Raw genomic sequence first — 26687 nt, forward strand, 5'->3', positions numbered from 1 at the left:
TTAAATTGTATTTTATTTCTAATACTCTACATGGTTCAGAAAATGTCTTACACTGGGAAAATGAAAATGTTATACACAATGATGATAACAAAAGGATAGCAAAGTTGCTAAGTAACAATTAGCAATTAGCACTTAGCTCTGCTAAATAATTAAGCTATGAATTTTTTATTTATTTAAAAACTTGTGTTTAATCTCAGTTTAAATTATAATGTTAAAACTTGAGTTAAGTTTAATTATACCAACTAGCAATAGCGTCTCGGCCTTTCATCCGGAGGTCCCAGGTTCGAATCCCGATCAGGCATGGCATTTTCACACATGCTACAAATCATTCATCTCATCCTCTGAAGAATGCCTAATGATGGATCCGAAGGTTAAATTTTTTTTTTTAAAAATAGCAATATAACAACCACGTTACCAACCAGTAATATAACATTTTGTAGGTACCTAAAAACCATTTTAATTTTCAACTATTAATAATTGTTTCTTAAATACTGGTCTAAAACTGAGGATTATCTTACATTTCAGCATTGTGGGGAACATTAAAAACTTATTAATTTATTCAAAATTATAACAACTACCAACAATATTCAAATGCCTGTCCAGAATTTTCTCATATTCATGATTATTTAGTGAGGTTCAACCATAATCAAAAAGTCAAGTGGGGAATGCAAAAATATTGCAAGAAAATCAGTTTAACAAAAAGTTATTCTTAAACATATCAAACAAATGCTATTAAAACATAGGCAAAACTTTTAATAATTATTTAAATAAACCACATTCTACTCATATCACGAATTTTTCAATAATTTTAAGCAATAGAAAACTGATTAATTATAAATTTACCAAGTCTTTTATTAATTAATTTAAACATGCCGAATTAATAAATCAGTTCAATTTTATAAAATTCCTACTTGTTAAGAAAGTGTTAAACTGCTCCATAATTAATTAAAATTCTACAGATTTGAAAGAGAAAAATTAAAATTAACAACAAAAAAGTTACATTCTTGTATGGAAATTAACCTCAGATCGAACCGAATTAATATCATCAATCTAATGACAAAAATTTTTAATGTTTTTTGAAGAATAAATACCAAATTACGATTTAGTAAAATAAATTTTTTTGAAAAAATTCTCATAAATCAATTAACGCAAGAAAAAATGTAAAAATTAAAAAAAGTTAACTGAATATAATAGATCATAAAAATAAAAAATTATGCATAAAAATTCTATAGTAATATATGATACATACAATGGTATGATTTGATACATTTACTGCCATAATCAATATTTCACAAATTCTTGCTAAAAGAGAAGTAAAAAGGTGAAGAAAAAAAGTTTTGATTACTTGCAAAATTAGTTTTCAACACAATACAAAATAATAAGAAAGTTTCAAGTGCTTCCTCTTCAAACTTGGAAATCTTCTCAAAGATTGAAAGTTGAACAACTCTGGTAAATAATGACGTAGTTTTCTAGCACATTAATAAACACAACATGTACACACAAATGTGGTTACAAGAGTGTTTATGAGCACATATTTACTTATATTCTTTACTTAAATGAACAATGAAATCATTATTGATAATTAACTTTATTATTTGTAAAACCAAACCTACAGGAAACTTATAATATCTGTTGAAGATAAAAATCATTAAAAAACCTCTAGAACTTATTCTTGGATATTATTCTTTAATAATATGTTATATGAATTTTTCTATGACAACTTCAGTAAATCCTAAACAATTTTGTAATAAAGCTATAGTATAATAAATACTCGTAGACCAGATTTTTTTTTTAAACGTAGTAGCTCACTTACAAATAAAATAAGATATAAAAGAAACTTTCATTTTGAATCCAACCAGCATTAATATATACAGATATTCTCAATAACCTTCTTTTCTGTAATACACAGGTCTTAGCAGATGATTCTCTCTTTTTACACTGGATACAAAAAGAGATTCGTTACATTTTATTTGGCAAAGCCAGTGATATCCTATGAATAATATTTGAAGAAGTTATCAAGGAACCTATATATACAACGTATTAATAAGAAATGATGACAACAATATATCTGTGTGTCATAATAAACAGTAAATATTAACTCTGATTCATAGAAATGCCAAGAATATTTTATCCATTATTTATACATACCTTTACTAAGTAAGTATCTCTGAGGAAAGATATTTTATAAGAAACAATATGACAGTCCATTTAAGCTTAGTGTCAAATAATTCTATGAGGTATCCACTATTTAAATTATTTTATCACAATTTCATTTATTCTGCATAACATTTAGCAAATTCTACTATTGATAGATTAAAAATAAAAATGATAAAGAGAATAAAAAAAAGTAATAAAAAAAAGAGAATAAAATGACCTTGAGCCATCTATTTGTATAACACGGACTGTAACACATTCAACCCTGTCATTCAGTTCAGCTGACATAAACATGACAGCTCACATGTATGGGCTGTTCCCAAGTTTTTTTCGTCATAACATGCAATAATTCTCTTTCATTTAGTAATATAATCATTTGCTGAATAATTTATGAATCTAGCAGATATATTTACTTGCATATGTACACAAACAAAAAAGTAACATGTAAAATTTTAATTACACCTTAAAAAAAATAATGAAGAGGTTAACTATATGTATGTAATATAATATCACACATTACCAAATCAAACTCAATTTTAAATACTTAAAGTGATTTGCAATTAAGAAAATTGTCAATTTATTGCAACCAACTGCTGTAAATTTTTTTTTCTGAATATTATATATATGGTAGAAATATTCAGTAATAAAAACATTTTAGGTACTCTAAAAATATTAACTTTTAATAAAAAAAAAAAAAAGTAATAAATATATTAAAAATAAAACTTTCGTGCAATTATTTTACTTCTTTTCATTGAAATTGGATTCCTGGGAACAAATATTCTGAAATGAAAACTTTCCAGGCATATTACAACTGCTGACCAAACCAAAGTAAGATTTTTGTGCCCCAGAATACTTTCTTCAGATATTTAAAAAAAAAATATTTGTATACTGGAGTCAATTGAATAAACACTTCAGATCTGGTGTTCGTGAAATACGTATGAATGATTATCAATACAGTTACTAAACGAAATTGTTTAATCATTTCTAATCATTTAAAACAATTAACAATATCTTAATTTAAAAAACTCTTGTCACAGTAACTGCATCTGAAGGGCAGATTCCCAGTTTCAGTTAACCTTGAAAATATATTCAAAAACCAAGTTTTTTGAACGCAGGTTTCTGTGAACCAATTAGCTTAAAAATCAATTGGGTTCTATTCCCAATAGGTATACATCACCCCACCAAGTTTTGTCAAGATTTGTGCCTAGTAGAGCATAAAAAGAAATTTTATACATATAATGTATATATAAACATGACTGGGTGCAGTAGCGAATTCCAAATTCTTTGGAAATCAGCTAAAGATAACATACAATATGTTATATCATTAAATATTTAAGTATATTAACTCTAAAAGATAGCTTATAATTTTCATAACAACATAAATCAGATAATGAATCACATTAATTGCATTATAAAATGTAGTACTAACTTTTGTAATAACTCACTTTGTACATTTATTAACACATTGTTGTTTTCTAAAGACCTTTTCTGGGAAACTATTCAGTTCAGCTCCTTCATGACTAGTATTGCAGATAATATGATGGTAAATCCATTTTATTAGATCATTCAGGTGATCTAATAAAATTTATTTTTTAACTACTGATAGAAATGGCCTTTTCATTTGTACTGTGTATATTGGCTGAAAAGTTTATGTTTAAGTTAATGTGTTCATAAATATTACACTGTTGAAAAATATAGTTTAAACTTTTGTCTTATACTTAATACTTCCATGTAGTAATAAATATCTCTCTGTGTTTATCCCGTTTCACTTAGTTTGCCAAGATTAATTCTAATCTTATGCTGAGTTCTATAAATTGAGCAAATACTATCTACAAATACTTAAATACTAAAAAGTACTCAAGATCTCAAATATAATACTAATATATAAAATTTGATTAAATTAAATATCATAGCATGTTTTCAAAATATGATGAATATTGCATTCAGTAGAGAATCCTCATAGCCAAGCTCTCACCATGCCTATGCTTTTTTTTTGTAACGTGTAAAATAAGATGATTTTCAGTAATTCCATTCACTGGTAATTCAACCACCAGCTAGCTACTTAAGAGTAACTGTAAGATTAATTAATTTTAAAAGTTTAATTTAAATTTAAGTTAATAATAAATTCCTCTAAATGTGGTTTTCTTTCTATCTTTATATTCTCCAATTTTACAATAATTTTTATATTTAATAAAAAAAATATTAATTTAAATTTGAATATTTAAATAAACAAACTGAAGACTAAGATTACAGATTTTATTGTTTGTGATATTCACATATTGAATTTGGTTAATCTCATTTCATATCATTTAATATATTTTTATTGTACTACATTAATTTATATACATTTAATATATTAAATATGTAGTTAAAAAAAAAGTACCTAATCAGATTAATATATTTTGTGCATAGTTATATTGCATACTCCTGGACTGTTGTAATCAATCCCTTTTGAAAGTGAATGGTATAAACTATTTTTACTTTTCATTAATATTTTATTTTTGTAGTATTGAAAATAATATAATAATCATAACCAAAAATATTTTTAATGGTTTTAAATAGTTTGAACAGTAATTAAAAACCATATTTTATGGACCATTAGTATATAAAATATTTTATGGACCATTAGTATATAAAATATTTTATGGACCATTAGTATGAGCCATTAGTATATAAAATAAATTTAAAAATAGATTTTGCTGCTCACTAATGGGAAAAATGAGATTAAACATAAATGCTGGTGTCACAATTACATAACACTAAGAACCTTCTGAATGAATTGGCTAACATACTACCAGCACACTGAGACAGTCATCTATATTTATTAAGCAATTTTTATCATGTTACACAGAATTATAATTGCAGAATTTATATTATTGTTTGATTCTATTACATATACAATTCTGAACGGACTGTTATTCTTCCTTCTTAATCTTCAAAGAAAAGCAGACCTATTACACCAGCTGACACAGTTCTCCAGTACACACTTTCACTATGAAATGATTGTTCATACAATTGTTTAAGATTTTAATTTGACCAATATTGGCAATTTTGTTATTTACAAAACTACTTAAATTACAATGTGCCTTATCAGAATCTACAGGTGATAAGTAAGTAAACTTTTCATCTTTAACTAAAACCAACACAGACTCTTGAGCAAACTTTACCCATTTTTCAATGTAACAAGATTCCTATTGTTCATTCTTGAAAGGGTTGTATTTTATACAGTTGTAAACGTAAATCTTTGTACAAGATTCTTTACATAATAATTGCAAAAATATTTGTGCTACTGTATGGCACTTAGAGCACCTTGGATTCTTGCTGATTGCTCCATTAACAGCATTAATGTTTTCTGACAAATAAACTATTATTTTTCCACCTGGTAGTTCTGTTAAAAACAGATCCTTTTGATTCAAAGTTTCTGATAGATGTTTTGATGGCATAAGCACTATAAAACCATGATGCCTGAAATTGAAACTTACAAAATATGTGCGTAACAGCTTCATGATTGTTATAATTTTTATAAAACACTGTCCATCCATCCATCTACTATTCTTTAAACCAACTGCAAGTATCAAATAAATGGTATAGCTTGAACATTAATTACATCTTGTAATCTTTTCTTTAATTGTGCACCACCTATTCTGATACCATTCATTTCCTGATTAATAATGTATAAATCATTACCATATTATTAAATAAATATTAATTTGAAATACAATTTATTAATAAGATAAAATTTATTACTCATCAATTTAACAAAAGAATTATTAAAAAAAGGTCTGATACCTGTATGTATTACAACACGTAAGTGAAGATCTGATCATTCAATGTAGTAAAGATGAGCATACCTCTCTTTCTTTAGGACAAAACTATATTACTAAAACTAGTAAATAATAATAACTAGTAGAACTCGTAACTAGTAATAATAATATTATTACTAGTAATAATGAACAAAACTAGTAACTACATTATACTAGTATAACTAGTGAACTAGTACTAGTGGTGTTATGTAAACTAGTAATAATAAACTAGTAAATTATGCTTTGTCAAATAATAATTATTTAAGACTTTGACTCAAAGTGTTAATAAACATATCAAAATAAATTCAGTACTTGAGAATGTTTTTAATTTTTACAATTTTCTGAGAAAAATAAGTTTTAGTTTTAGATATTTTTTACAATAATCTCTATCTATGTTTATACTTATGCTTACATGTAAGCATGTGATCAAATAATCTCAGCACAGTGTAAATACATATATATATATATGACAATTAAATAATAGATAAAAAATTAAAATAATTTAACATTACTGTCTATGTTAAATCAAAAGATATGATATTTTTATTACAGCATAACCTGGATTACAGAATTTTGTATGTAGGCTTGGATGGGCAACAAAGTAAATGGCAAAAGACCTGACTTTCTACAAACTGAATATAAAATCACATATTTAAGGCATTTCTGTTTACTTATTCAATAAATCAGTAAATAAAATATAAGTATTTGTAAATAATACTCACAAGCTGTTGACCTACTGTGGCCAGATATGAAGATTGTGGAGGCATGTTTACACCAGCTAAGTTCCAAAGATTAGCCTGCATCTGCTGCAGTCTTTTTTGATCTTTTTCTTTTTGTGTGTCAGCAAATTTCACAACTAATGGCGATGAACAACCCTGTCAAAATAAAAAAAAATTACTTTTGCTAAACTTTAATACAAAATAATTTAAGTAATCATTAACTGTTCCGTACACTAGTGTTGTTCTTTCTGGAATACCAATATAAGTTAAACAATAAATTATAAATTTTGTCATTAATTTCCATTTAGAAAATACACATACAAAAAGTGACTAAATAATAATTTTGATAACTTACTTTAAATTACTAAGTAAAGAATGAAAATTAAAATAAATAAATAGATAAAATGTGAAATGAGGGACTGCTTATTTATAACACAAAGTGTCCCAAACGTCCCGCACCATAGGGATTACTAATTTTGTTCTGTTTTCTAGTTGCAGAACTGAAAGATGTTGACCACTGAAGAGCAGGTATAGACTATCCTCCTTTGTGGAAAAGAAGGATTCTCTCATATACAAGTTGCAGCTGAATTTTATGTGAAACATCCTCAACGAGATCCAGTATCGCACACAACAGTTGACAGACTGCTAGCAATGTTCAAGGCTACAGGTAGTGTTGCCGATGCTAAAAGATCTGGTCATCCAAGCACTACAGAAGAGAAAGTGTTAGGGGTTTTGGCAAAGGTATCTGAAAGTCTGAAAAACCAATTCACCAAACAAGCTTGGAAGTGGGCGTTTCTCGATCAACAGTATGGAGAATCTTGCAAAAAAAAACCAATTATCAACCATACAAGTTACAAATGTTACACCACATGTCAGAAGACAATCCTGATTGCCACATGGAAATGTGCAATTGGTTTTTGACCCAGTTGGAGGAGGACCCAGAATTTTTGTCTAAAGTTATGTTCTCTGATGAAGCCAACTTTCATGTAAATGGTGAGATGAATTGATATAACTTATGGTATTGGTCCGGCAGTAACCCTCACTGGTTTATCGACAGTAAGGAGCAAGGAGCTGATCGCGTCATAGTTTGGTGTGGTTTGTGGAAAGACCAGACTGTTGCCCCTACTTCTTTGATTAAACAGTTAACAGCGAAACTTGCATGGCAATATTATGAAATGAATTCCTGCCAGATTTGGATTTGATGGGTTCTGGAAAACCAGAATGGTTCATGCAGGACAGTGCACCCACCCACTATAGACACAAGTTTGTGATTGGCTAGATGAACACTTCGCCCAGTGGATCGGTCGTAGGAGATGAGTATAATGGGCTCTACGATCCCCGGATTTAAACCCAATAGATAGTGTCGTGTGGTGTTATGTAAAATCCCAAATTTACATGTCAAGATCAGGGACAAAACCATCTGCGAGAGCGCATCACAATTGTGTACCAATCTGTAACACCTGACTTGGTGATCAATATTCTGAGGAACACAGGAAACCGTTTTCAACTATGTTTCAACTTATACTGAAACCATATTGAACAGATATTATAAATATATTGTACTTGGATTATTAGATATATCCCTATGGTGCGGGACTTTTCAGACACTTTGTATTAAGTATTTCACTATTTTTAAATAAACAATTTAAGAACTGCTAATATTAATACAGTCAAGCATGATCTTACATGAAATATAGTGAAAATAAAGTCAAACAAAATTAATTACAGCCATAAATTTTATTTACCATAATTACCTTAATTGAAAATAATGTGCAACAAACATCTATAAAATAATTCACATACCAAATATTTCACAGATATCAAAATAGTACAGGAAAACTTTCTTACTTAGTTCCCTTGAAATATTTACACTTAAAACATAAAAAAATTCCTTGAAAATAAAAATTTGTTTTTTCCCCTTTAAGATATAAGATGTTTCTCCCTAATGTAAGATACAGCCTGATTACAATCCAACTCTCTCTGACAGCTTTACACTGAACTATTGTCGGTAACTGGTATAAATTTTGTTTATTTCATGTAATATAATAGTAGTTATTTTGTAAATAAAGATAAATTATTGTTATTATTATTACAATTAAGTAAATACTATCAGCTAGTTTCAGGACTAATAATGTTGAAATAATGTCATTAATTAAAACCCAGTAGTCAAAATTCTCTGTTGTTACAAGTACTACTCAAATACTATTTTAAAGTAGCAGTAATTTTAACTAGATTTAAACCTGAATTATTTTTTCAAAACAGTATTCATAACAATAAATTATACAACTGAATAGATAAATTACAATTTGTACAGGTAATTACAATTTAACATAATTAATCTTTTTAGAAACACATCTTTCAAATAAAAATAGATTTAAATAGCATTCTAGATTAATTAGTCAATGGGTTCACCAAATAAGTTGAATTACAGGTAATGTGTTCTTCGCAATCTTTAAAAAGGTAGTAAAAAAAATTTTGTTTCCTGAAGATCAACAAACTTTTTAAAGTAAAAAGAACAATAATAATTATAACACTGATATGATTAGTAAATTAATGCACAACACCGTTCTTTAAAAAAAATATTAATATGTTCCAGAATTCTATTGAACACTGGCACAAGGATCATGTATGGCAGTAAAAATTTCCCTAAACCTGTACTTACATGTAATAAGTTTTCAGTTTTAAAAAACTGTAATTTAATATTTTTAATCATTATTAAGTGCAATATAATCCAAAATTTAAATAAAAGAAACTACTAACCTCTAATGCCATATTAAAATGAATTCATTTATCTGGTAAATTTAATCTTTGATTAAATTAACTTACTTTTAAAAAGTGTTCATGAAGAAAGACTTAGGTAAACTGAACGAAAATAACAAAGGCAAAAGAAGAATTCAAATGAATTATGTTATTTAATAAATGAATGATAAAGGCTAATGATAATTAATCATATTTTACGATATAGAAAATAAAACCTGCCTGCAAAATAATCAATTCAACATGTATAATTTAAATCTAATTTAGACATTATTTAGTTTCTTATAACTACACAAGAGATAAATAAAATGATAAAATATAAATTATTGAAAAGCATTAAATTAAAGTCAGTTTTCTTCGTGATAAATAATTGCTTATTTAATTATTTTAAATTGTTCCAACTACAAAATAATAAATGTGAAGAGATTTTAATTATTTTTCAAAATATTACAATGAAGTAGTACTAAATTTAACTGATTAATATGGTATGAATAGACATGATCAAAATTACAGACAACTAGCAGTATGACAGATTCAAGATCTATTAATACAATCAGACATTACATAACTTCATTTAATTCATATTACCATAACTCTTAATCTACATTATAAAGTAGAAATTATATTAAAAAAACTAATCATCAAACGCAATTTAAAGTGAAGTTTTTTTAATCATTTTTTTATCCTAATTTCTGCAACATAGAACATTTCTACTTCATCATATTCAGGACCAGAGAGAGGCGATGAATTAGAGAACAAGACAAATTACTGAAGTTATAATATGCATTAAAGGTATACATTATGTGTATGTAGTACACTGCGGGGGAAAAAAAATGCTGTATAAATATAATTACAATTTTGCAATTATAAACTAAAATAGAATATTTCAGCTACTTACATGATTCTTTTCCAAATAAAAATATAAGTTTCCAAATAACTTTGCAAACAAGTCGATTAAATAATACATAAAATTAAAAAAAATATACATACATAAAAACAAAACAACTACACAAAAAACCTTAATCTAAAATTTACTGCTTTCCATTTTCATTATGCTGTCACTTTTTACCTTTTTAAAAAATCAGTTGTCACATTGTTTTCACTAAACAGTGCCTTTCCTTTTCTATGACAAGTTGGAAAATTTGTTGCAGTAAGATCAATTTTGTCAATTCTGCTTCATTTTGTCTCTCTTATAATCTGATATATCTCATTAGTATTTATCTACTTTCCTGTACATTACATCTTTTACAAGTAAAACTCACCTTCTTCTTATGTTTCTTCAATAAATACATCCTTATTTTGCACACACGTGATGATTTCTGTTTGGCATCAAATTTCCTATTAAACATCATTAGCACCTTCTCTCATCCACTTTAAGTCTTCATATGTTTTCTCTATCTCAAATATATTCGAGCATATTTCTTTGAATTTTGATATGAAATTGTTTTCTATTTCATCAAAAGAAATTCTACTGCCAATTTCTAGTAATTCTGGCCACAATTTGTTCCAAAATGATATCAGTGTTTGCTGTAGAATGTTTGTTATACAATCCCTCTTGACACATTAAATGTAATGAATATCTAATTGTACAGTTCTTCCAAAATTCTTGATTTCCCTCCTTAGAGAATATTCTTCATCTCCCAAAAAGAATCTATGATTTCTACTGGCATAAGAGAAAATAATTATTTGTTGTTAAATAAATAATAAGAATAATTTGTTCTTTTTTAATTTAAAACCAAGGCATAAAAGCCAGGGTCTTATGGTGTAATGTCTTCCAATTTAATCCAATCTTATGGTAACTGCACTCTTGGTCACCAGTTAAAGTGAGACTAGAAATTTTGAGCGTGAATTTTTTAGCATATTGAACCAACTGTTTGTGCTTAATTTTTTGCCCTCGATGTCAAAACTGACACATTCCATGTCGCACTTTGAATTTGTCTAACAAGCCTTTACTGGTCTTAAAATCTTTTCCACCTTTTAAATGTAAATTCATTTGAAGAGCTTTATGAACTAAAATCAGGTTACTTAATGGAAGAGGCCTTGATTTCGTTGCTTTGAAAACTAGATGGAACATCACTCCATCAAGTTAAACACGAATGTATGCTGTCATTTTTTTTCTTTTATTAACATCTCCATCAGTGTTCAATTTTATAGCAATTTTTCTTGATATAAGTTACTTATGTTCTATGAATTCCAAACTCAACAGATAAACGCACCTTTCAACCTTTCTGTAATGGTTCAGATTTTTGTATTTCTGTGTCAATGTTAAAGTTTTATAACTACCACATTTAGACATCGTAATTTCATATAAATATAGAGTGGTGATATAAATAAAGAATGGTGTCAAAAACTAAAAAGGTTTTTATGCACTGCAACTCAAACTTTTAACAATTAATCGACAAGTACAATATTGTATTATTGAATGATGCATTATAATACTAATCCTTAATATTAACTAGTTTATAGTGGTTAGTTTATGGTGGTTATGATGATGTATTTATAAACAAACAATTCAGAATAAAATGCATAAACTATACAGTTTGATTTGAGTAGGTCTTCACACTAATGCCTAAACCAATTACTTAAATCTCTTCATAATCAGCATTTTATGGCCTTGAAAACTTTGTAATAACTCTCACAATTACTTCAAATTCAACATTACATTTTTATAATTAACCAATCAGTGAAAACAATAAAAAATTATTTAACAAATAAGGTACAATAAGGTTAAATAAGGTACAAAACAAAGGTTTTCCTTTCTTTTCCCAATAATTTCTGAAAGGATAATTAACAAAAGGCAAGTGAATGCTTTTTCCATTAGGCAACTACATGAACTTTATATTGTTCTATATAAAAAATAATAATGGCATTTACAAATAAATAAACACCTACACCAGTGGTGACACATAAACAGATTTATAAATCTAACTATAGTAATAAAAACTTCACAATTTTTGTGTAAATTAGAAGGAATGTTGTAATTACTTAAGATATGTACAACTGAAAGAAGACTAAACAAGGACAAAAAAATTTTATAAATGTACGTGGTAGAAAAATACATCTAATAAATGATATACAAGTATATAAAAATGAATGTTAGGAAAATGTTCATTTTCTTATCACTGGTTTCGTAACGACTAATAAACCTTATGATTAGATAATTAGATGAAATTGAGAGTGATAAATAATATAAATTTCAAATTAGGAATCAAATCTCAAACCTTTGTTGTATCATTCAGCTGTTCTACCACCTAAGCTACACAGATTATTTAAATCAATATAATATTTTGTTCTTATCATCATCGTTTATTAATAATTTAGGAACTAGATTAATGGTTAACTGTTCTCATTTTGGTAAAAAAAAAATTACATCACAGCAGTAGCTGAACCCCAAATCAAAAGTTATCCCCAGAAACAAAAACATAATCTCATTCATGGGAAGATATTGAATCAAGACAAATAAAGTAAGCTCAGTTTACACTTAAAGCACACAAGAATTAATATAGTAACACCAGATACAGCATTTAACTTTTGATTAGAAAACAAATATTTCACTTAATTGTCTTGAACCCTCTAATTACACCCTATTCATCGGTAAAATTGGGACAATCATAACCAAAAAACCATGTATAAGGTTATCATTAGTAATGCATATTTTCAATAAGCTAACTTAATTTAATACACTTGGTAAAACAGTAGATGAATTAAGACATAATACTGAGATTATAATTAACTATTAAGGTAAATGTCAGGTAATAATTAACAAATGAATTGTACAAAAAATGAAGTAATAGAGAAATATGTGGAAGAACTGAACTAAAAGATATTACCAAAAGATTAAAAAATTACGATTTTGAGAATATGGTCTAAGGGTAGACTAAAACTAGCAAACACTAATGATTAAAAAATTCAAAATCTGTATTACAATTATGATAGAAAATATATTATCAAAACAGATAATAGCAAAGTTAGAAAGAATTACACAAGTGCTTTCATAAAAAAATAAATTAAGTCACACAATTTCAAAAACATATTTTTATAATTAAGAAAAGAAAGACTAGAATAAAAAAAAAGTCAATAATTAGGTGTAAAACACATATTTTGAGATTAAACAATAATGTATAATATAATTCAATGGAGAAATGCACGTAAACCTGTCTATGACAAAGGGAAAATATTACATACTACAAAAAGATAAAAATAAAGCTCTTGAAATAATATGGTCTTATACAACTTTAGAACCTTAAAAGAAAATACAAGTGCACTATTTTTAGTTTATGAATAGAAAAATAAAAAAAATATTTTGTATTAAGCTAGTTTCACACTATAATAAGCAAAAGATAATCTATTCCGCTTTAAAGCTTTAGAGTAAATGGATATTCTAGTAAGGATTTTTCTCAATCATCAAGTTGCCTCCAAATACATTATTAATACATACATACAATTATGAAAAAAATTTTTAAATCCATAAAAATAGGGAGAGAATTGAAAAAAAAATAAAAGCCATCAAAACAGAATAGGCCTAAACTATCTTACCTGCCATGATATGAACAGACCTTTACTGTATTTCTAATGACTTAATGTGAGTTTGTTGAGTAGTGTTATCAGCAAGCTATAACTGAATTTACCATGAACAAAGGAAAAATACATTATTTCTAATAACATAGATTAGACTAGACTTCCTTTAAATGTAAAAATTATGCATAAATTCTAACAAATATTTTTATATATACAGAATATGATCAGTTTTCATACCAATTTATTATCAACAAATAGCCTGAAATATTTAACTTTATCACTTTTGTCATTATGTAACAGGCTGAAGAGAAAATCACACAATCAATTTTATCAAACAAGAAGAGGACGTGAAATGGGAAAGAAATAGAACGAGAAATAACTTAAGAAAGTTGTTTCAATGGTACTGAGTCGGTCTATTGAAATGAGATCATAAACTTAGATTGTTGAAAAAGCCTTTAAAAATTCACTGAACCGTTTATCAGCAGTGATATGTATGCAATTGGTATAATCAACAAAAACAGTTAGTGAATCATTAAAAATAAGGGAAATATACATGCTATATGTAGAAGTGGTCCCAGGACCATATGAGGGACACCACAATGTACGAGAGCGAATCAGATTTAAATGGTAATTTTGCTATTCTACAAAGCAAACTGTTCCGAGCTGGATGGCAGAGTGAGGAGGATTAATGTTCAATGTGTTAGACAGGGAGAACCAACTTGATTAGCTCCTCCGTTTTGTTCTGTCATCAGTGCAGCCATGAGTGGGCAAGAGGTTCCATCATCTGTTGCACAACATATAATCATAAAGTTTTTAACTAACTAATGAAGGTGTCAGCCCATGGAAATTTTAACTCATTTAAAGGTACAGTTTGGAGATACTATACTTCCCAGAACCGAGTGTATTCATGGGACAGACAATTTAAGGGAGAAAGTATAAAAAACAAAAGTCATGATTGGTGCCCAAGGTCCAGACAGCTGACAATGTCCATGCCATTCGAGAGCTTATCAAAAGTGATCCCTAGTTCACTGCGAAAGAAATCGTGTCAGAAGTTGCTATCAGCTATGGGGTGCTCAATCCACCATCAATGATCATCTTGGCTTTAGAACAAAAAAATGCTCGATGGGTTCCGAGGTTGTTGACAAAAAAATAAAAAAACAGATTAGGTTGGAGATCTGCGAGACTTCTGAATCAATTTCAGCAAGGGGACAATTTTTTGAGAGCATCATCACATGTGATGAGACATGGGTCATACCTTTTAAAAGGCTGCCCAGTGAAAGCCAAAACCTATCTGTCAGCCAGAAAAATTCTTGCAATGATTTTTTTTGACTAAAGGGTAGTTTTGCTCATTGATTTTCTCCACAATCAATGAACAGTGAAAGCAGCTTACTACTGCTGGCTGCTACAGTCAACAGAAGGCACCTACTGAAAAAAAAGATAGGGTATGCCCATCAGAGATGTCATCCTTCTCCATGACGACACCAGGCCACACACCACGATTTTGACAAGGAATAAATTGAGAAAAGAATGCACTGGGAAACCCTTGACCACCTTCCCACAGTCCAAATTTATCCTTCTGTGACTATTTTTTGTTTGTGCCCTTTAAAGAATCGCTTGGAGGGAGGAATGATTCAAAAACAATGAAGACATCAAGGAGCGCAGGCACAATTGGTTGACAATTGTCCTTTGCGAACAAGGAAAACTCAAGCTTCCAAATCATTGGCAAAAGTGTGTAGATCATGCAGGAGATTATTTAGAGAAATGATGAAGGTTTGAATTGCGTATATTATTAATCAATAAATTTATAAAAAAATTATTGCTTATATTTGATTCATCCTCGTGTTTCATTAAGTTCACTCTTGATATTATTTATTAAAACAATTTGTGTATTTTGAAAAGAAATGATCTAAACCACATAAAATGACAACCCTCTTATGCCTACTTTTTCCAGTCTTAAGTAACAGCTTCACAGAATCAAATGTTTTTATATCAAGGAAAGCCAGAAAATTTTTTTAGACACTCACTCATTCACTTTATTATCCAACTGAACCATGAATTCCTTTGTGTGCAAGAATGGCATAGAGAATGAAAGGCATAAAATTCAGCAAAGAATTTAATACTTTCTAAATAATTTATTAATGCAATTAAACTACTTCTCAAAAGGTTTTACAAAACCAGGAAATAAAGATAATGATCAATGACCCCAATCTCTGTTCTTAATTCAGAATAAAAATAGAATTACTTTAGCAATTTTCAATCTAAAAAGGGTATACAACATTTCCCAAACTAATATTGAATAGAGGTATGTACAATTCTGTAAACACATAAAATATAGTAACACTAGCTTTATAACCAATGAGGAATGTGATTGTTATTCTTTCAAATGGCAAGTAGTGGAAGTAAACATAATATAATGAACATGAATATGCTGGCTTCTTTTAACTGCATCCCTGTTTCCATATGCAACAGTCCTGAAGTTGAAGTATACTTCTACAGCTACATCTAAATTTTGTACCTACTATCTGTAAAAAGAAATATAACTGATATACTTCATCAGTCTTTAAAATATTATTTATTCTTTGTGGAAAAAGAATAGGTACCCATCTCAAATGCATGATGGGTTACCATTGAAAAATTAAAAATTACAAATTTAAAGCAATTTAGAATTATGTTATAAGAATAAGATCAAACAGTAAATGTAAATATCTCAATAAGATTTTCATGCTAGATCTTTCAAGCGCAATTGTACATAGCTAATCATTTTAGACAATTTTTTTTTTAGTCATTTTCTCATTATTAGACTTTTTTTTAATCAATCCGATTAAAATTTAAATTGAATTTGTAGTAATTAACAGGTCACTGGGTTAGGAGCAAAGATTCATAAATACCTGATTAATACATTTACAGTACCTATGCATGGAAAAAATGATGCATAATGTTTTAACTCTGAGATAGGGATCACAAGAGTGAACCTAAGCTCTCAATGCTCCTAATGATAAAAAAATAAACCATCAATCATTTAGAAGATAAACTTACATAACAAATATACAAAATTCAACGCTACAAATGAAAAGAGATAAAAAGCAATTTTTTAACAAAACAAGCATTAGTCAAGAAAATATACACCAGTAATAATTTAGATCATCAAATCAGAACAGTTATTGAAAAAATTGATCCCAGTCAAAACACCATAAAAGATCTACAAAGAGCTCAAAAAATACTTTTTTAAGAAAAATTATTTGATTGTTTAAACACAGCAGACCAGAGTAAATATTCTGAAGGGTGTTACGTAAAAATTCCATAATAAGAAAAATAGGGTTACCATGATTCCCATTCTTCAGTTTTAGATTCATTCTAAAGCAGGGACATAATTCAGGAGGATATCCAAGAGACAAAAGCCCTTGCTCCACAAGCTAAAAATATTTTTTTAAATCCTTAAAAAATATTTCAAAAGTATAAAAAGTTCTCTTAAGGTAACGTGTATGACCCACACGCTACACATACACTCCTCTATAAAGGGGTTTTATATTGTAAGAAGACATCCCCGCTTACAGAAAATTCTGTTCTTTTCTTAATTAGTTATAAATAAGAGTTTACTATTTTATTTGAACATCAACTTCTTAATATAAATTATTTATTAGCAGAAAGAGAACAGCATGACAGAATGTTTAAATGAACACCCACTGTGGACTAAAATTCTAGAATCAAACATGAATATCAGACAAGCTTTCATTTTAATTAATTTCTTAATCTACATCATTAATTAGTTCAGATATACATTCAATTAGTTACAATAATAACCCTGCAAGTGATGACAATAAAACAATGTAACATTTTTTTTTTACATTATGATAAAAATACAATATACCATATTGTGTAATAAAAATTAAAAAATTGTTAAAAATATTATTTAATTCTAGACAGTATAAACAAAATTATTTATGCAGACTTTGAATTAAGCAGTACATATTTCAAGCAACACTCTGAAATTTTGTTGACACTGGCACTTAATATATATGCACTGCCAAACAAAAACTAAATATTAAATTAGAAACTCTGTGAGCGGTAAAACTGTGACTGTTGATACATTACAGAAAGTAAAAAATAATTTGCACCATATGAGCTGATATAAAATAAAATTGAATCATACAAAACCAGTAAAAAAAAATGATGGAAACATAATATTCACTAACACCAATAAAGAAACGCTGACAAAATGAGTGGCAAAAATAACAAAAAAATATCTCTTAAGGAAGAAAACAAAAAATTAATAAAATTTATTTAATAATAGAACTTATGACAAGGGGGCATAAAACTGTTCAATGACAGAAGTGATGACAAAACTGAAATTAAAAATGTACAGTAACAGCTGATCAGCCTATATTTTTTTTTTAAAAAGATGTTCCAGATGTACAGATAGAAACAACCATTAGACAGCCAATACTGATTTTTTTTTTTCTTTATTAATGGCAATAAAATATTAGTTTTTTCCTTATTCAGTTTAATTGACCTTTAAATATAAGAGACAAATTAAGTAATAATAACCAAACTTGGAAGAAATCAAGACTAAAGAGAACCTACTACAAATTCCAATTTTTACTACAAACATAATTTATATAATTTTTATTTTAATTACGTTGACTAGCAGTGCCTAAAAGTTAATATAACAAACATATATATTTATTTCTAATAGATTAGTTGTTACATGCATCCACCATCCTTTGCCTATCTGCTCTTTGATTTTATTTCACTTAAATATTCTCATAAAGATCAAACAAATAATTTATTGTTACGGATTTTACAAACGTAAAAAGTAAACTATTACATTGTTCAGTGCCCTAAATAATTTTGTACTTCATTGTCAACATTGTTCCACCATGGCCTACCTAACCCCTAATTGTGAACTGCTACCAGAAGCTTTGAAATATTTTAGTTATGAAATAAACATTTTTCATAGCAAAAATAATTTTTGTTAGATTTTCAAGTTCAAAATTCATATCTGTTTGTTTTTTTAAGTTACAAGTTTACATTTAAAATTATACATGCTGAAACATCTAAGATAAATAGCATAAACAAATGTAAATTTTAACAAAACTGATATCAGTTTAAATAAAAACAAGTAAATATTAATGAACACATTTTATTTCTAATTTTAGGCAAAATATCTATTTGGAATCTGTTATTCATTTAATAGTTTTTTATTCAAATTTCATACCATTATTATTAACTATTTTGAATTTTATTATATATTTTATAATCAATTAAATACAATAAAAATGTATCTTTTTATTTGTTTGAGCAGTTATTCGTTTTTCCACGAAAAATTCAATTAAAGTAAATTAATCTGAATTTAAAAAACTGCTCCTTGAATGTTTATTTTCTTGACAAAAATAAATATGTTGATAATATTTGGTTGACTAGAATATGGAAAAAATCTCAGTTTTATTTTAAGTCGCCTAAGCACATTTAACTGCACTTATAAGCTGCCTAAAAGCAGCTCAGATTATTATTGTGTAACCATAACAAGTAAACTAATTATTAAAATGGTTTATACCTTCAAAAGGTTGAACAATCTTGTCATTTAAATTACTTTCAATTTCTACTACTATCATAAAAAATAAGTTATTTCAGCCAACTAATTCAGAACATTAAACATGTAGAATGAATATTACTTTCAATCCGACTGCATAAAAATGTACTTAATTTGTTGAGAAGAGAAAAAAGGCAGTTAAAGAAGATCAATGAAATAAATGTAATGGTCTTGCTCTACAAATTATAAAAAGATCATAATATAAAACCCATAACAATTAACAAGTAATACAAATTGTCATGAAAATATTCAAAATAAAGTAGGTGTCTTCCTGGGCTTTTACTTCATGAATTTTATAGCATCATTCTCTCTCTGAAGGATTTCAACCTCATTCTGTAACCATAAATTTTCATTACTACTGTTTTTACATTTTTGTTAATTTTGATTAACATCAAACAATGATATGTAAAATTTGGGTATGCATTTCCCCAAATCTTTTTTTTAAATATCTTCTGTATAAAAGAAGAATATATACTATACTATTAAGGTTGAAAATTTCTTACTCTTTCCATATGTAACCATTTCTCAGTTTACTTGAACTCAAAAACTTTTTTGTAGCTCTTAACAAACTTTATCTTTGATTGTATTTTAATATAGTATTTCATTAAACAAATCCAGATTTAATTCTAATAGGGCAGAAGCACTATGATTATTTAAAAAAACGTTATCCTTGTAAATAAAATGTGTTAATATTTAACAAAGATAATAATAAATAGAGCTGCATTGAATTAGCACTACAAAAACCCTAATAGTAAACAGAATACTTCTCTCAATAACCTATTGCAATTTACTTCTCACTGGAACTACACTTTTAAAAACATAATTTTATATTTCCACACTGATAATTCTGGATACAATTTTGAAGAATTAAACAATATAATCTGAAATTTTAAATCTGAATGTTGAACAAACTATAAGCTAACTGTATATTACTTTCATCACAAAAGAGATACCCCTATAAAAAAATCTTCAAATAGCTTTATTTCAGAGTTAAAATTTATTTTTCATTCCATAAAAACATTATTGATATAAATATCAACAAAAGTTGGTTAAATGTAAACCTACCTAACTCCTTTATAGATGGAATAATTCTTCTCTGCACAGCAGTAAAATAATAGATGTCTCCACATGCAAAATATTTGCATTCAAAAAATTTTGGAATCCCATTCCCTCTATAACCTGCAGCAAATACACTACCAAAACCTCTCTCTGAATAATAATATTAATAATAATGAATTTCATTATTGAATCCTCTTCTTTTCTTTATTATTTTATTGTAAAACTTCATTAACACTCGTCAAATTCTATTTGAAGCCATTCATTCTTCGAGCAATGAAGTCGGTAACACTTTTTAATCTTTAAGTATCAATAAGTACATGAACAATGTGCCACCTGTAATTTTGGCAAAACTTCCATCATCTTTTAAACAGATAATTATTCTTCAAGTAATGCTTATGAAAAAAAATATTATACTAGAAATAAAACCATGATGAAGGCTTGCCAATCTATTATAAAGCAGTGAATAAAAATTCTCTTACAGTACTTTTTACATTTATTACTCTTTTTGTATATAAATATTATATAATACATGATGAATATTCAAGACGATAATTTTATAAGATTAGCTTTATAAAGATATAATGACTTTTATTTCCTTGAAGCAGTTAAAAAAAGTGAAAGTATAATTTATCCAAAAAGTTTTTTAAGAAAATATAGAAAAATAATAAATGTATATTTAAAAACTAAAGATTTTTTCATTTTCACATTCACAGAAAAATATTCCAACTATTAATAACAGCAATAACAATTAAAAACCATAATAAATTTGATTTTTAATAATGTTTACTTCTTAAAATAATAACACAAACCATAGTGATTGTAATGAAAAATAGTAATAATCTAATAATAAAAGCAATTTAAAAAGAATAATGAGTGTAATAAAGATAAATAAGTAAAGTTATTACTGCTGCCTAAACACACGTGGCAATTTCTTAGTTCACAATCATCAACTCATACATTGCAAGTAGAAAAGATGAACAAATCTAAAAATAAATTTCTAATTGAATCATTTTTCTGACAGAATGAAATGGACTTTACAATCAATTTTCCTTCTTACTAAAAGTTACTATGTTAACTGATTTGGTAATTATAAGAATCCTTTACAAGTAAAGTTCATCTTAAATTGATTTATTATTATTATTTACTTACAAAATGGAGATTGTACATACACAACCTATTTGTCTGCGTAATGGCTTTTTTGGGTAAACTGAGTTATCATTGCCCAAAAACAAAATAAAAATGACGTACTGATCAAGAGGTTAAAATGTTTAACTGTGAATACTAACACAGTTAATCAAAGACAATACGATCAATTTATATAGTAAATACCAAAATAAGTAATCCCAATCAACTTTGAAGTTTGAACCATTTTAAATGGCGTTGTGGAAATTAATAAGTAAATTTGTGAGTTTTATGAATAGACATTCGCAAGGTTTTTTTTTAACTGTACTTGTTTTGAAAAAGAGAAAAAATAATCATGCAACTAGAATAAACAGAGAAATCTAGACTAATTTCTCGATCGTGGAATCTTGTTGATATGTACTTTTTAACAACTTTTAACTTGCACAGAAAAGCTAATCAAACATAACATGCAGAATTTACTGTACAAAAATTTACTGTACAAAAATAACAACAAACATTAATTTTATTTGGATATATAATCTTTCTTTCTAATCTCAATTAGTTTTGTTCTTATTAAAACAGAAAAAATATTAATTAAATATATTCTTTGTACATAGCTTCATTAAACACTTTTAAATGGAACTTGTAATAAACTATCGACATAGTGACTGAGAATTTAGTTGTCATCCTTCAACTATTAGAAATTATTCCTTTTTCAATTAATAAAAGCTTATTATTAATAGACCTCATAAACAATTAAATATTAGCTGAAACAAACTTTTTCATCACAATACTATGCGAGAATCACATGGTAATCTAGAAGTCTCCTCAATATCTAATTAAGACCAAAAGGTATGTAAATACGTAGTGGTGTTTCTTGTTTGTAAAATGAAAATGTAACTATCATCACCTTAACTTAGAATTCTGAAGATGTGTTATTATTATATAATAATCATCAGAACATGATAATATTAAATCAGAAACCAATTAATTATTGCTCTGTAATAAAAAAAAAAAACTGCTAACTAACTGCTATTATAAAAAAAAATTAAATTTGAAAAAATTAAAATATATTATCCAAAATAAAGTTAATACACAATTTTTTTATTATTTCATCAATAATTTTTTTGGGCTGTTAAAGAAAACCAACATTGTTCCTTTTTCATGAAAATTTTTATATATTTTCCAACATATAATTTTTTTGAAAGAACATTTTACTCACAATAATGTATTTATCTTAATCAAAATTTGTTTAATAAACTTGTATTTGTTTAATCAACACAATAAAGGTTATTGTTTCCTCTCCCAGTAAATGAAAATTATTTATTAAATTTCTCATCAAGTGAAATATTGCAAGCATTTATAAAGGAAGGTTTACTAACGAATAGTGCTTAACATAAACTAGATCAAACAATAAAAAATGGCAGTAGGAATTTCTTGATGGGATCTAAATTAAGAAATCCAAACAAATGTTTTTTAATGATTAAATTTTTGTGAAAATTTGTTTTATTAACATGAAAAATTGTGGATTTACAAATTTAAAAAAAATGTTTTCAAATTTATAAAAATGTTTTGTTTTTTTACAAAAAAAAAAAGTTTAGAATTGTAGGCAGATGATTTAACTATATGAATGGTGGCTGGATTTAACCACATGTTCTTTACTGTTGTTTATTCAGACTGAAACAAAACCACTATTGTTAAATCATTTTAATATACACTTACACTTTCTGTTACAAAACTTAATGTAATAAAATAAGAAAAATTTTATAAATAAGAAAAAATTAATTTTATTTTTAATTATTACCCACAAACTGAGGTTTTTTTATTTTAATATTAAAATTAAAAATTTCTTAAATTAAAATTTTAATAATATTCAACTATAAAAAGTAAAGGAATCGAATATTAAAAAAAAATTATTCCTTACAGAAAGGGAAAAATAAGAATAATGTAAACAGAAAAAGAAAGGCTTTTGGATACCTGCAAAGTAATTACCTAGATTTATTCCAAATGTACCAAACATATAGCAAACTATTTAGAATGTCTTTCCTGTTTGAATTATCTTTTCAACTGAAAATGCACCACAAGATTTTTTTTCAGAGATGTAATTGATGTATAGCAACATTCACAGAACTTTAATATAAAAAATAAAACCATACATTAGACTGCTGGGATTTACCTTTCTAGTAATTTTAATAGTCAATTGCTGATTTATGTATGCCTGCATAACTGTACAACTGAATAAATTGTTTAAACTTACTGTAAAAATGTCTAGCAACATAAATGGATGATTAACAAAATTCAAATCACTTTTCATTCATTTACGACAAAAAACCCTTTTCATAATAATTTGACCTCACAATTAAACTAATAAACACTGTGATTCAACATGTTCATTCACCTTTATCAGAGTTTAGTAGCATTCAGTTCAGTTAACAGCATTCAGTTTCTGCTCAATAGTAGAATGTTACTTTTAAGAAAATAGGTTTTAGGAATAATTTTTATCTTCTATTCACTTCCAAGCTTCTTTTCATTTTTGACAATCAATCATCAGAAGTAAATATCTAGTCCGCCAAGTTTTTACATGATATAAACTTTCAAATGAAGCACAAAAACACATCTTATCAAATAGCTTATTACCTTGAAATTGAAAAAGTTTGACATACTAACTATCCCTTTCTGAAGCTCATCCTCAACATTACAACATAAATGTCTAAAAAAAATAATTTAACTTTAATTATTTAAGTGACCTTTTCCATCTTTTTTCATATTATCTCGTTTATGCTGCCCAATAACTTTTCATATGACGGTCCTTTTATGTGTCATCATAAAATGTTAATTAAACATAGTTATATTAATCAGGTAACAATTTAAAAAAAATATCTTGTTTTTCATAATTTCTGCTACAATTAGAAAAAAATAAATTTCTGGTGACACAAGGCAGCATCCAACATTCGCTTCATTTTTTCCCATTTCATGCATCAATAATTTTTGTAAAAGAAACATTTTCAGACCTAATAGGGAGTTTTTAAAACTCCCTATTATGTCTTTTAAGTCTTTTAAGGCTTTTTATTAGTCTTTTCAGGTCTTAAAGTCCTTTTAAGTCTTCCTATTAGGTCTTTTTTTAACTCCTTACGGAGTTAAGGGAGTTTTTAAAACTCTCTTTGTGGAATAATAATTTTATATAATTTTCACACATTCTATTGTAGCCATTAACTATTATTTGTTAACAAGAGGATTTTATAAATATTTATTAATTCATCTTCTGCATAAAACAACCTATTATTACTACCCATAATATACATAAATGGATGTGTGTGTGTGTGTGTGTGTTTTCCAGCAAATCTTTTAAGTCCAAATTTAATCAAACTCAATGAATTGAACTCTGTAGAACCTTCTGGAAATTTTTAGAAATGAGTAGAACTCTGTGGAATTTTATGTTTCTTGCTCAAATAATTTATTCTTGCTCCTGAAGGGGAAACTAAAAATATTGTTTATAATCAAGTTTACTGTTAAATTAATATTACAGTAAACTTGTAAAAGATTTCACTTCAAAATCTGTATATTGTACTTATACTTTTAGAAACCAGTAAATGAAATTATGCTCTGTGATTTTACACTAAAGAAAGATTTGATCCCTTTTCCTATCTAATAAAAGACTGAGATAAATAAATACCCTGGCAATGCCAGGTAATCAGCTAGGAGGCTCTAAAAAGGAATTATCTACCACTCTTTCCCAGTGTAGTTAGATTTCACTAAATTTGAGTTTCTTTAAAAAACTGATAAACTAATGATATTAAAACCAACCAATCAATCTCAAATACATTTTTAATATGATAATCTGTCGTCAAACTAATAGGCTGACTGATCTATTCTCTTCATTGTAACTAGGTTGTTATACCAAAAGCCAGTATTTTTATGTATCTTCATAACTGGACCTTATTAATATATTAGACTAAAAATTCCTTGAAAACTGCAAGAGAAAACAAATAGAAAAAAATCAAACAACGATCTAATTTTATTTTAGCAGATGTAAAGATTTTGAATTTTCCTTCACATAAATTATTTTAAAATTTCCTAAATGAACTTTGATAATTAATTACTTACAATAATATCTTTGAACAATGCAATCACTAGTACAAAAAAAAATAAATTCTATTACTTTTGTTTCTTAAAAAATTGACTATACAAAAATTACATGAATTCATGAATTATATTTTCTCTTCATTATGAAATAACTTTAATGCTAATTCACAATTAATATAATCCCTAACACTCAAAGATTTTATTTAACTTTATAATAACAACACCAAATAGACAAAAAATTAATTAAAGTAACTAAAACAGGTATAGATCTTAGATTTTATTTCTAATGTGGAATATGTCGAGAAACCTCCATTAATAATAATTAAGTTAAAAGTAATGCTATTAACACATTCCCGGACAGTTTTATTACATTAAGTAGTAGAATATAAAGACCAACTAATCCTTCTATAATGCACATTATTCCACTTTATAACTGTAGGTTAATAGTGAACTACTATAACACAGAACGCTTTTAAGAAGTTAGTACTCTTGAAACAAGTACTAGTAACAATAAAACAAAACTAAGATTAAATGCAATTTAAGACTCTGAACAACCCCCAACCTTCTATCTATATATTAAATCAATGCAATTTGAAATTAATTTAATGGAATGAAATTTTTTGAGAAAAAGTAATAAAATAACAAATTTATAAAACAATATGACTGCATATTAATGCAATAAGTGATGTTACAAAATCATAACAGATAAAATTAATGGTATTTAAATCTTTAGTGATTTAACTCTCACTTGATGACTTCCTTTCCTACCAAACAGATGTTAGACAAGTTTGTTCAGCTGTCTTACAATTGCCAAGAATGATATTTAACAATCAAACCAGGGCAATCCTAAGAATAAAACACTTACTTTTTTAATAATATTCT

General features: G+C 26.9%; 1 protein-coding gene across 23 annotated transcripts in view; it reads right to left on the minus strand.

Annotated features, from left to right (window-relative positions):
* LOC142325978 (CUGBP Elav-like family member 1) overlaps positions 1-26687 on the minus strand; it is a 1952897-nt gene that overhangs the window by 84815 nt on the left and 1841395 nt on the right. For all 23 annotated transcript variants that reach the window (XM_075367994.1, XM_075367987.1, XM_075367984.1 and 20 more), the window contains one exon: positions 6680-6832. In XM_075367994.1, coding sequence (XP_075224109.1) covers positions 6680-6832 — 153 coding nt within the window. The remainder of the gene's footprint in view (positions 1-6679; positions 6833-26687) is intronic.

This window comes from Lycorma delicatula, chromosome 6, assembly GCF_047948215.1.
Source record: "Lycorma delicatula isolate Av1 chromosome 6, ASM4794821v1, whole genome shotgun sequence".
NCBI classification, from domain to species: Eukaryota; Metazoa; Arthropoda; class Insecta; order Hemiptera; family Fulgoridae; genus Lycorma; species Lycorma delicatula.